This window comes from Schistocerca cancellata, chromosome 8 (genome assembly GCF_023864275.1).
Source record: "Schistocerca cancellata isolate TAMUIC-IGC-003103 chromosome 8, iqSchCanc2.1, whole genome shotgun sequence".
Lineage (NCBI taxonomy): Eukaryota > Metazoa > Arthropoda > Insecta > Orthoptera > Acrididae > Schistocerca > Schistocerca cancellata.
Window position 1 is genome coordinate 343,493,910 of NC_064633.1, and position 12,702 is coordinate 343,506,611.

At 47.2% G+C, this 12,702-nt stretch overlaps 1 protein-coding gene across 1 annotated transcript in view; it reads right to left on the minus strand.

Annotated features, from left to right (window-relative positions):
• The window catches only part of LOC126095563 (lipase 3-like), a 69,432-nt gene that overhangs the window by 41,232 nt on the left and 15,498 nt on the right, over nt 1-12,702 (minus strand). Inside the window, exons 2-3 of the mRNA XM_049910341.1 lie at nt 9,437-9,626; nt 4,491-4,605 (exon numbers count right to left, since the gene is read on the minus strand). Of these exons, the coding sequence (XP_049766298.1) occupies nt 4,491-4,605; nt 9,437-9,626 (305 nt within the window). The remainder of the gene's footprint in view (nt 1-4,490; nt 4,606-9,436; nt 9,627-12,702) is intronic.

The window sequence follows — 12,702 nt, forward strand, 5'->3', positions numbered from 1 at the left end:
AATCTACCTTGTAGGACTCAGCATGGGTTTCGAAAAAGATGATCGTGTGAAACCCAGCTCGCGCTATTCGTCCACGAGACTCAGAGGGTCATAGACACGGGTTCCCAGGTAGATGCCGTGTTTCTTGACTTCCGCAAGGCGTTCGATACAGTTCCCCACAGTCATTTAATGAACAGAGTAAGAGCATATGGACTATCAGACCAATTGTGTGATTGGATTGAATAGTTCCTAGATAACAGACCGCAGCATGTCATTCTCAATGGAGAGAAGTCTTCCGAAGTAAGAGTGATTTCAGGTGTGCCGCAGGGGAGTGTCGTAGGACCGTTGCTATTAACAATATACATAAACGACCTTGTTCACCGAGGCTTTTTGCGGATGATGCTGTGGTATATCGAGAGGTTGTAAGGAAAATTTTACTGAAATGCAGGAGGATCTGCAACGAATTGACGCGTGGTGCAGGGAATGGCAATTGAATCTCAATATAGACAAGTGTAATGTGCTGCGAATACATAGAAAGAAAGATCCCTTATCATTTAGCTACAATATAGCAGGTCAGCAACTGGAAGCAGTTAATTCCATAAATTATCTGGAAGTACGCATTAGGAGTGATTTAAAATGGAATGATCATATAAAGTTGATCGTCGGTAAAGCAGATGCCAGACTGAGATTCATTGGAAGAATCCTAAGGAAATACAATCCGAAAACAAAGGAAGTAGGTTACAGTACACTTGTTCGCCCACTGCTTGAATACTGCTCAGCAGTGTGGGATCCGTACCAGATAGGGTTGATAGAAGAGATAGAGAAGATCCAACGGAGAGCAGCGCGCTTCGTTACAGGATCATTTAGTAATCGCGAAAGCGTTACGGAGATGTTAGATAAACTCCAGTGGAAGACTCTGCAGTAGCTCGGTACGGTCTTTTGTTGAAGTTTCGAGAACATACCTATACCGAGGAGTCAAGCAGTATATTGCTCCTTCCTACGTGTATCTCGCGAAGAGACCACGAGGATAAAATCAGAGAGATTAGAGCCCACACAGAGGCATACCGACAATCCTTCTTTCCACGAACAATACGGGACTGGAATTGAAGGGAGAACCGATAGAGGTACTCAAGGTACCCTCCGCCACACACCGTCAGGTAGCTTGCAGAGTATGGATGTAGATGTAGAAGGCAAGCAATTATGATAAAAGGCATAAAGGAGTTACAGACTTTGGCTGCGAGTGGGCATTGATTTATATCAATGGGAAAAGTTGCCGGACCGAGATTCGAACTCGGATTTCCTGCTCACTGGGCAGATGTTTTGACCTCTATGCCATCCAGACACAGTGGCCATGGCAACTGCACGGACTACGGTAGCACGCCTCCCGTCAGACGCAAATTCTCAACTTATCCCCATACTACTGATGTAATGTCGCTTGCCCATTATCCTCGTTACTCGCGGCATTTCGCCGATTCCCGTAAGAGTTACAGCCTGGTGTGCACCTGCACTGAATAGATCCCTGGCCATATATTTTCTGTGTGAACTGCTATCAGTCGTATTGTAGATGGACTTTGCCGTTCTTGTTATAGCCGTTGATTCAGTGTTCGGCGCTCGACGAACTTGGCTTTGTCAGCACTCATATCGGGAGATGAGAGAAAAGCGATCCCTCCATAGCATATCTAATTTCTATTGTTAGTGAAATACATTTATTTTTTCACACTGAATGGCATTCGACACACGACAGAATGAGAGCTGCAGTTCCTGTGTGTCCCTAAAAGGTATCGTGGCTGTGTATAATTCAGTTTCCTCGTTATCTGACGTCAATGTTTTCCTTATTGGACTTTGAAATCACGAATTCTCGCATAGGACAGAAATTGGTCTCATGTAGAAACAGATAAATTTTAAGTTTTAGATACTGTGTATATTCCAGAACTACTAATAGGATTTTAAAGAACGAACGTCGTTAAATTCACATCCCTTACAGCTACAACGTTAGCAGCAGAAAGTGCTATCCTTCTATTTGAAAAGGGGAGGGTGATACCGATATCTCTTAATTAACATAGCTATGAATAGACTTCACATTGAACAGCATAACTAGATGACCCTGTATTATTCTCTCACGGTAAAGGGACACATGGGACGTATGGAAAACACAGACAAAAAGAAGGGTTCGGATGATAGGACGTATGTAAAGACACGAGGGAATAATTTCCATAGAAATAGAGGGAGCTGTAGAGGGTAAAACCTGTAGGTGAAGACAGTGATTGGAATACATAAAAGAAATGATTGCTGTAGCAGGGGGCAAGTGCGCTCTGAGACGAAGACGTTGCCACGGAGAGGAAATACTGGCAAAACGAACCAAACCAGTCGAAATCCATGGAAAGTGAAAGAAGAAGGCGGACGCACCGTTTGTGAAGTCGCAAAGGCATTGAGTTTTTCATTACCGCCCTGTCAACGGGATACCAGAGTAGTCTACTTGTGTTGGGAGAAAACTACTGTCAACAGAGTCCACTACTGTGGATACAACCTGTTGATGACAGGGTTCGCCGTCGGCTGCTGCGAACTGCAAAAGCAAGTAGACAGGCCACAGCGCATCGTTAAATGAGTGTTGGGCATCTACAGCCAGTGAGATACCGTACCACTCAGAATCGCTCCCTACTTACGGAGAAAAAAAGCCGCCACTCCGCAGGTTCATCTCTAATAGCCGCGTGTCACAAAAGACAGAGGTTAGAATAACACTAAATTCAGAAGAAGAACTTCAAAAACCCAAGATGACTAGTGAAGCGTTTATTTCTATGACCGGTTTTGGTAAGACTATGCTGCCAATTTCGAGTCTTATGCTCTACGAATCCACATAACCTCCTCCACCTGTGGTATGTTTCGTCTTACATCATGAATATGCAAGATGTGCACGATGGGGACGCAAATTGTGGTCCATGAAGACCAATGCCTCGTCAATATGCCGCCAATACGGTTGCACTGTAGGTCGGAGTATGGCATTCACCTATCGTACAGCCGTTACAGCGCTTTCCATGACCACAGCGGCGTACGTCGGCCCCACATAATGCCATCCCAAAACAGCAGGGAACCTCCACCTTGCTGTACCCGCTGGACAGTGTGTCTAAGGTGTTCAGTCTGACCGGGTTGCCCCCAAACACGTCTCCGGCGATTGTCTGGTTGAAGGCATATGGGACACTCATCGGTGAAGAGAACGTCATGCCAATCCCGAGCGGTCCATTCGGTATGTTGTTGGACCCATCTGCACCGCACTGCGTGGTGTCGTGGTTGCAAAGATGGACCTCGCCATGGACGCCGGGAGAGAAGAAATACAAAATGCAACCTACTGCGCACAGTTTGAGCCGTAACACGACGTTCTGCGGCTGCACGAAAAGCATTATTGAACATAGTGGCGGTGCTGTCAGGGTTCCTCCAAGCCATAATGCTTAGGTAGTGGTCATCCACTGCAGTAGTAGCCCTTTGGCGGCCTGAGCGAGGCATCTTATCGGCAGTTCCTGTCTCTCTGTATCTCCTCCACTTCCGAACAACATCGCCTTGGTTCACTCCGAGTTGTCTGGACACTTCCCTTGTTGAGAGCTCTTCCTGGTACAAAGTAACAATGCGGACGTGATCGAACCGCGGTATTGACCGTCTAGGCTTGGGTGAACTTCAGACAACACGAGCCGTGTAGCTGCTTCCTGGTGGAATGACTGGAACTGATGGGCTGTCGGAGCCCCTCCGTCCTATAGGCGGGTTTAAGTGTCATCTTTGAACAGCCAAAGGGACTGTGACTGTGATATAATACCCACAGTCAACATCTATCTTCAGGGGCTCTGGGAACTGGGGTGACGCAAAACCTTTTTTGATGTGTGTATTGCGTTGATTTCCACCTCCGTAGGAGCAAATGGCCATCATAATAAAAATAACAGAAATCAGAGTTCACCTGTAAAGATTTAGATGTTAATTTTTCCCACGTGCTGTACGAGAGTGGAACACTCATTCTCTGCCAGACACTTAAGAGTGCAGTTTAGTCATGTAGATGTAGATGCAGACGGTACAAGTACAACGAAAATCCTGCGAGGTTCTGGATTCTGTTTCTAGACAAGCACACGGTTTTGAAATAGCACGTTGTTTCAAAACAGAGCACACTCCGCTATCCAAGATACTGCATCACCTCACCACTTCTGAATTGTTTCAAACCGTTTGAGAGGATTACCTCATGACTTGGATGGCATCCCAGGTCAACTGATCTCAGTCTTATTGAACATATCTGGTTCATCATCGAGAAAGAGTGCATTTCCAGCAAAAAAGGAGTTGCGGGTGGTGATTGAGCAGTCATCAATGACGACAGTTCCCCAAAAAGTTCGGTGTTTCACGGCGTGCTATGATGCCATAATGAAAAGGGGGGGGGGGGGGGGGGCGTCCACCTTCTTGTTAGGCAGAAGTCTGTAACTCAATCAGTTATGATTAGATTTTCCTTAGTATCTAGCCCAATGGCTATGCACCATACTTACCTGAATTTCCAGAATTTGGAATGTTTGGTGTTCAGTCGGACGTGGTGCCTAGAGTAGACGTTACCGCGGCCATTCCCCAGCCAGACATCGAAACCGGTGTCAGCCAAGAGGTACGCTAATGAAAAAAAGAGAGAGAGGTTAATACTTTCGAGGCCGTCATGCAAGCAACCAGGTTTTAATAAAATCTTCCCACGCTCCAGCCTAGTCGAGTGGTGCAAATCTACAAACTTTGATGAAATCTTCTCGGGCGTCAATCCGGGTATCTGCACGAAAATCGCGACGTTTCGATGAGTGTCGATCCCATCATCTTCTGGCGAAGTGTCCACTCATCGAAACGTCGCGGATTTTCGACGCAGATACCCGGCTGGAAGCCCGAGAAGATTTCATCAGTAGTATACATCAGTAGTTTGGCCTAGTTTTGGCTTCTCAGTAGACAACGGACGTACCCTCTCGGAATTTTAATAGTAGATGGCACCATGCTGTTTAATATTTCGCATGCAGCACCGTCTCTGGAGCTGGATGAACATCTTATTGTCATTATGACGCTCACTACACTGACTCTTGGCAAAACGTGGTGCTGTTCTTTGGCTCTTTTCCAGTCCCTGTAATATCACTGTCTAAGACTGCCGAGCGATATTAAATTATTGGTCGAACGACCGTTGTGAAAGTTACCAATTTCGTGGGTGGACTGTACTTCCTGAAGAGTTTTCCAATTACTCTCACTCTGGTATCTACCTTTCCTGATTGTTTTGCATGGTTGTTCCGCTTTAATCCACATACTCCCAGATTTTCTGTGGGCGTAACTGTTTCCAGTGATTGCTGGACAATCGTGTCATCATCTCTACACGAGGAAGTCCTGACTGGCGACGCGTATACACGTGTCCAGTGGACACTGGTGGCTAGCAGCGTGCTGGAGTGCTGAAGTGTCGGCTACAAACTATGGAGAGGACGGCGTAGCCGACGTTTCACGAAAACAACCTCCACCTTCCATCTCCACACCCCAAAATGGTACAAACGGCACTCGTGTTGCAGATGAACGGAGGAAGGAAAACTAAATAGTCAATAACACATTGGTGTACAAAATTTAAGGATAAAAGTGACTTTCTCATAATGCGTCACTGCCAAGTAATATAGCTCAGTGCAACTTGGACTGTACATAGAACTACTACAGTGAAGTACAGAAGGTAATTGACAGAAATACCTAACGAGACGAAGAGAAACGATGCTTTATTCAAAGACAATAATTATATCAACATTCCCGCTATTCATGATGGTACTCTGGACATTAAAAATGGTGGGCCATAGTGCTTAATAGCGTTGAGTGATCATCGTGGATGGTAATGCATGTACTGTAACGTACCAAGTTGCTAAGGAGTCTTTGTGGTACGGGACTGCATTCCTCCACCAACGTGTTTGATTACTACTGGACGTACCCTCATATGGGAAGAGGTGGCAGCACATAATGCACACAGGAACATTGTCAAACATGAGCATTTTGATGGTCCAGGTGTCATACTGTAGAGAGGCATAATGCTGCATGGGCGTGCTGGTTTCCAAACCTTTAAACACGGTACCCTCTAAGGTCAATGTTATTGTCGCGCTCCTTCCCCACGTGCCTATTTTCAGAGGTGCATTCAACACTGACTTTATTTTTGTGGGTGAAAATCCTCGATCGCATCGAACAGCGCAAGTAGATGAGTTCTTGGAACTACAGAATTTCGGTAAATGGATTGGCCTTCTCCATCCCCCTACCTCAATTCCATGAAGCACGAGTTGAGTGCGTTGGACAGACGGGTTGTAGCAGTCTACATGTACCAATGACCGTCCAGCAGTTCTCAACCGCGCTGGTGGTGCAAAAGAACGCCCAGCAACTTCTTATCGACCTTATTACCAACATGTAGGCACGGTGCAGAGCATACGTGCTGTCCGTGACGATCACGCACACTATTAAGAACCGTGTCCGGTCTTTTGTAATATCCAGGGGACCATCACAAAATGTGATGAATTCAGTGTAATTATTTTCTTTGAATGAAAAGTGTCATTTATTTTAGTTATCTCCTGTACTGTAATGTACTCTACTGTATAAGTTATTTCTATGTGTAGTCCAGGTTTCAACGAGCTTTTTTACTTGGCAGTGAAACATCATACGGAAGCTACTTTCGCCCTTAATTTGCACACGATTATATAGGCTACATAACAACTGAAAATTTGTGTAACTGTGTGTTACTAAATTAAATATATTCTATAGAGCTTGTTTCAGCTAGTATTTTTTTGTTTTGGTCACTATTTTATTCCGTACCTACACTGCTCGTAGAGGCAATTCAACAGTAAATTGTAGTTCTTTATGCTTGTTGTCATGTGATTGTTAACTGTGGTTTTCATTCTATATTTGTGTGGACGATTCTGGCTTACCAGAATGACATTTCACCCTGGAGTTTGCGCTGATTTGAAATTTCCTATGAGATTAAATCTATGTGCAGGACCAGGACTAGAATCTGGGACCTTCGCCATTCGGGGGGGGGGGGGGGGGGAGTGTTCCATTGACTGAATTATCCAAGCACTAACAGCTTTCATTCCGTCACCATTTTTCCCCGTATCTTCCTAACTTCACAGAATGTTCGATTCCTGGGCAAACATGCAGTTTTAATCAGCGAGGAAGGTTTTAATCAGGGCATGCTTCACTGCAGAGTGAAATTTCATTCTGGTGACAGTTCCCTAGGATGCAGATAAGGCATTTATCTCAAATATTCTTTCTTCTCTCCACGCGAAAATACCTAGGACAAATTCTGTGTGAAGTATGGAAGGTAGAAGAAGAGGTACTGGCGGAAATAAAGCTGTGGCGGTGAGTCGTGTTTCGCTAGCCAAATCAGTAGAGTACTTCGCAGCGGATAGTGAAGTCCCATGTTCGCGTCCCAGTCGGCCAGATTTAATATGGCACGAAGTTCCAGATTCTGGTTTTGCCCTTAGATACTGGTCTCGGTTCACTTCACTTGCAATCGTAACATTCTTTCTCTATGACATTTTCGGCCATCGACATAGAAACGATCTTGATTTCAGCATGCTACATTGTTCAGAGAAGTGACACAAAAGTAAATACACAGTTCGCTGTAGGATATTTCAAGTTCCAGGAACCCCCTGGGCAGAATCACAGAGTTGATGATTTTATGCGAAATTTCAAAATACACACATCAAAAAAAGTTTTGCATCACCCCAGTTCCCAGAACTCCTGAAGATAGACGTTGACTGTGGATATTGTATCACCGACACATTCGCTTTGACTGTTCAGAGATGTCACTAAACCAGTCCAAAGATGTAAACAACCATACATGAGCAGCGCCTATTAGACGGAGGGGGTCCGAGAGCCGATCAGTTCCAGTCATTCTACCAGGAAGGAGATACACAGCTCGTGTTGTCTGTAGTTCAACTATGCCTAGACGGTCAGTACCGCGGTTGGATAGCGTCCGCATTGTTACTTTGGGCCAGGAAGGGCTCTCAACAAGGGAAGTGTCCTGGCGTCTCAGACTGAACCAAAGCGATGTTGTTCGGCCATGGAAGAGATATAGAGAGACAGGAACTGTCGATGACATGCCTCGCTCAGGCCGCCCAAGGGCTACTACTGAAGTGGATGACTGCTGCCTACGGATTGTGGCTCGAAGGAACCGTGACAGCAACGCCACCATGTTGAACAATGCTTTTCGTGCAGCCACAGGACGTCGTGTTACGACTCAAATTGTGCGCAATAGGTTCCATGATGCGCAACTTCATTCCCGACGTCCATGGCGAGGTCCATCTTTGCAACCACGACACCATGCAGTGCGGTACAGATGGGCCCAACAACATGCCGAATGGACCGCTCGGGATTGGCATGACGTTCTCTTCACCGATGAGTGTCGCATGTGCCTTCAACCAGACAACCGTCGGAGACGTGTTTGGAGACAACCCGGTCGTGCTGAACGCCTTGGACACACTGTCCAGCGAGTACAGCAAGGTGGAGGTTGCATGCTGTTTTGGAGTCTCATTTTGTGGGGCCGACATACGTCGCTGTGGTCATGGAAGGCGCCGTAACAGCTGTATGACATGTGAATGCCATCCTCCGACCGCTAGTGCAACCATATCGCCAGCATATTGGCGAGGCGCTCGTCTTCACGGACGACAGTTCGCGCCCTCATCGTGCACATCTAGTGAATGACTTCTTCATGACAACAACATCGATCGATTAGAGTGGCCAGCATGCTCTGAAGACATGAACCCTATCTAACATGCCTGGGATAGATTGAAAAGGGCTGTTTATGGACGACGTGACTCACCAACCACTCTTAGGGTTCTACGACGAATCGCCATTGAGGAGTGGAGCAATCTGGGCCATCAATGCCTTGATGAACTCGTGGATAGTACGCCACGACGAACACAGGCATTGATCAATGGAAGAGGACGTGCTACTGGGTATTAGAGACACCGGTGGGTACAGTAGGCTGGACCAACACCTCTGAAGGTCTCTCTGTATGGTAGTATAACATGCAATGTGTGGTTTTCATGAGCAATAGAAAGGGCGGAAGTGATGTTTATGTTGATCTCTATTCGAATTTTCTGTACAGGTTCAGGAACTCTCGGAACCGAGGTGATGCAAAACATTTTTTGATATGTGTATATACCACGCTAGGCGAGTTGGACTGACAGATAAATCTGTTGTCGGGTGCAGCAGGCGTAACGGGTCTCGTGAAGCTTTCCAGGCTTGCGGAAAATCAAGCTGATCTGCTTTGGCCACTGTGCTTTAGTACACATATGTTTCCGTTACGGCCGAGTGAGATACTTTAACGGTAGCAGTTCAGATAGTGGCAGACAGACAGTAAGGAGGTATCTACTCCAGACCCGGTCCTATCTGTCCTATTGCGTAAGCGCAGTGCTGAGAGAAGCGGCGCGTCACCTGCGCAGTGGCGAGTGCTCACCCAGCGACTTGGCGGGCCCGCTGACGACCCAGTCGTCAGAGCTGGAGAGCAGGCCGTGCTGCACCAGCACCGGCGGCATGTCGACAGGTCGGTGGCGCGGCGGGATCCGGAACAGGCGCAGCACGTAGCCGTCCTCCGTGACGGCGTAGTGCTCTTCTACCCGGTAGCCGTGCTGCCGCAGCATCTGCGCCTGGAACACCAGACAGCGAGGCGGAGGGTTACAACTGACAGCAGGCTAGTGATTTTGGACGCTCATAAGTGGATCCAACAGTTCGCCACTGTCGGTTAGTGAACAAAGAATAAGCTTACCCAGGGTCGTCCCAGGACTTTCTCGCAGGTAGAACTCAAATGGTTCTTTAATGGACGAAACGACAATCCTAGGAATAAACTACGATGATTCGAATCCCTCGGTTCCGACATAAATTTTCCGAAGGTGTAAGTAGGATGTTTGTGTTTTTATGTTGGTAACGCCACGTAGCGCTCTGTATGAAAATCACTGACTGTACTGCGTGCAGTCTGTGGCTGGTTGGACTCATTGTTGGAATATTCGAATATTCGCTTCTAGCGTTGGGCAGTTGGGTGTGAACAGCGCGTAGCGTTGGGCAGTTGGAGGTGAGCCGCCAGCAGTGGTGGATGTGGAGAGAGAGATACCAGACGATTTGGGCGTGTGTCCGCCAGAAAAAGGAAATTTGTAAAGATGAAGGTCATGAATTTATATATATATATATATATATATATATATATATATATATATATATAAAATGACTTTTGAACACTATGAAGGTAAATACATTGTTTGTTCTCTATCAAAATCTTTCATTTGCTAACTATGCCTATCAGTGGTTAGTGCCTTCAGTAGTTAGAATCTTTTATTTAGCTGGCAGTATTGGCGCCCACTGTATTGCAGTAGTTCGAGTAACGAAGATTTTTGTGAGGTAAGTGATTCATGAAAGGTATAGGTTATTGTTAGTCAGGACCATTCTTTTATAGGGATTATTGAAAGTCAGATTGCGTTGCGCTAGAAATATTGTGTGTCAGTTTAGCGATGATCAGAATAAGTAAAGAGAAAACTGTCTGAGTACGTTCAGTTTTATTCAGCTGTCTCTGTATCAAATAACTTAGAATTTTACCAGCACAGTAGTGCAGTCTGTGATTTTCATACAGAGCGCGACGTGGAGTTACCAACATAAAAACCTAAACAGCCTACTTACAAAGGTTTCCCCTGGATGTAAGGCGAATGTCAAAACTAGTGAGTTCCTCCCGTTTATTCTCAATTGAGTATCATCCATTTGCCCATCAGCTAGTCTGATAACTGGATGAATACAGTCCTGCAAATTGAAATAAAAACACCGTGAATTCATTGTCCCAGGAAGGGGAAACTTTATTGACACATTCCTGGGGTCAGATACATCACATGATCACACTGACAGAACCACAGGCACATAGACACAGGCAACAGAGCATGCACAATGTCGGCACTAGTACAGTGTATATCCACCTTTCGGAGCAATGCAGGCTGCTATTCTCCCATGGAGACGATCGTAGAGATGCTGGATGTAGTCCTGTGGAACGGCTTGCCATGCCATTTCCACCTGGCGCCTCAGTTGGACCAGCGTTCGTGCTGGACGTGCAGACCGCGTGAGACGACGCTTCATCCAGTCCCAAACATGCTCAATGGGGGACAGATCCGGAGATCTTGCTGGCCAGGGTAGTTGACTTACACCTTCTAGAGCACGTTGGGTGGCACGGGATACATGCGGACGTGCATTTTCCTGTTGGAACAGCAAGTTCCCTTGCCGATCTAGGAATGGTAGAACGATGGGTTCGATGACGGTTTGGATGTACCGTGCACTATTCAGTGTCCCCTCGACGATCATCAGTGGTGTACGGCCAGTGTAGGAGATCGCTCCCCACACCATGATGCCGGGTGTTGGCCCTGTGTGCCTCGGTCGTATGCAGTCCTGATTGTGGCGCTCACCTACACGGCGCCAAACACGCATACGACCATCATTGGCACCAAGGCAGAAGCGACTCTCATCGCTGAAGACGACACGTCTCCATTCGTCCCTCCATTCACGCCTGTCGCGACACCACTGGAGGCGGGCTGCACGATGTTGGAGCGTGAGCGGAAGACGGCCTAACGGTGTGCGGGACCGTAGCCCAGCTTCATGGAGACGGTTGCGAATGGTCCTCGCCGATACCCCAGGAGCAACAGTGTCCCTAATTTGCTGGGAAGTGGCGGTGCGGTCCCCTACGGCACTGCGTAGGATCCTACGGTCTTGGCGTGCATCCGTGCGTCGCTGCGGTCCGGTCCCAGGTCGACGGGCACGTGCACCTTCCGCCGACCACTGGCGACAACATCGATGTACTGTGGAGACCTCACGCCCCACGTGTTGAGCAATTCGGCGGTACGTCCACCCGGCCTCCCGCATGCGCACTATACGCCCTCGCTCAAAGTCCGTCAACTGCACATACGGTTCACGTCCACGCTGTCGCGGCATGCTACCAGTGTTAAAGACTGCGATGGAGCTCCGTATGCCACGGCAAACTGGCTGACACTGACGGCGGTGGTGCACAAATGCTGCGCAGCTAGCGCCATTCGACGGCCAACACCGCGGTTCCTGGTGTGTCCGCTGTGCCGTGCGTGTGATCATTGCTTGTACAGCCCTCTCGCAGTGTCCGGAGCAAGTATGGTGGGTCTGACACACCGGTGTCAATGTGTTCTTTTTTCCATTTCTAACAGTGTAGAAACGCGACCCTTTAATGGACTGGATCTACAATAGTCTGCTCCACTCCTTCGAATGGAGAGCGTGAAGACTACTTCAAAAAATAAGTTGTAACGGTGACGACAACACCCAGCAATCCGCTCCGTTCAGTAACACATACACTCTCATACAACACAAATACACATCTTATACATACACAACATTTTCATTCTTGGCTGGGACAACGTTGTCATCGAAGGACGTTGTCTCAGAAATAATTTAATATGATTCCAATCCCCCGGTTCCGACTAAGGTTTTCGGAAGTTTTGCCCTGTTTGTACAGTGTGTGCCGGAACTGGTAAGCCCCTCCCACCTGTTTCCAATTGGGATCCCCCGTTTGCCCCCCCCCCCCCCCCCACCTCAGCCAGCTTGTCTGATAATTGGCTGAATAGAACCACGATTCTTCAATGAGCCGGATTTCGAACAGCTCACTCCAGTCCTAGCAGTGGAGAACGAAAAGAATAAAAAGAAGAAAAAAGGAGATGCAATGGTAGTTTCAGA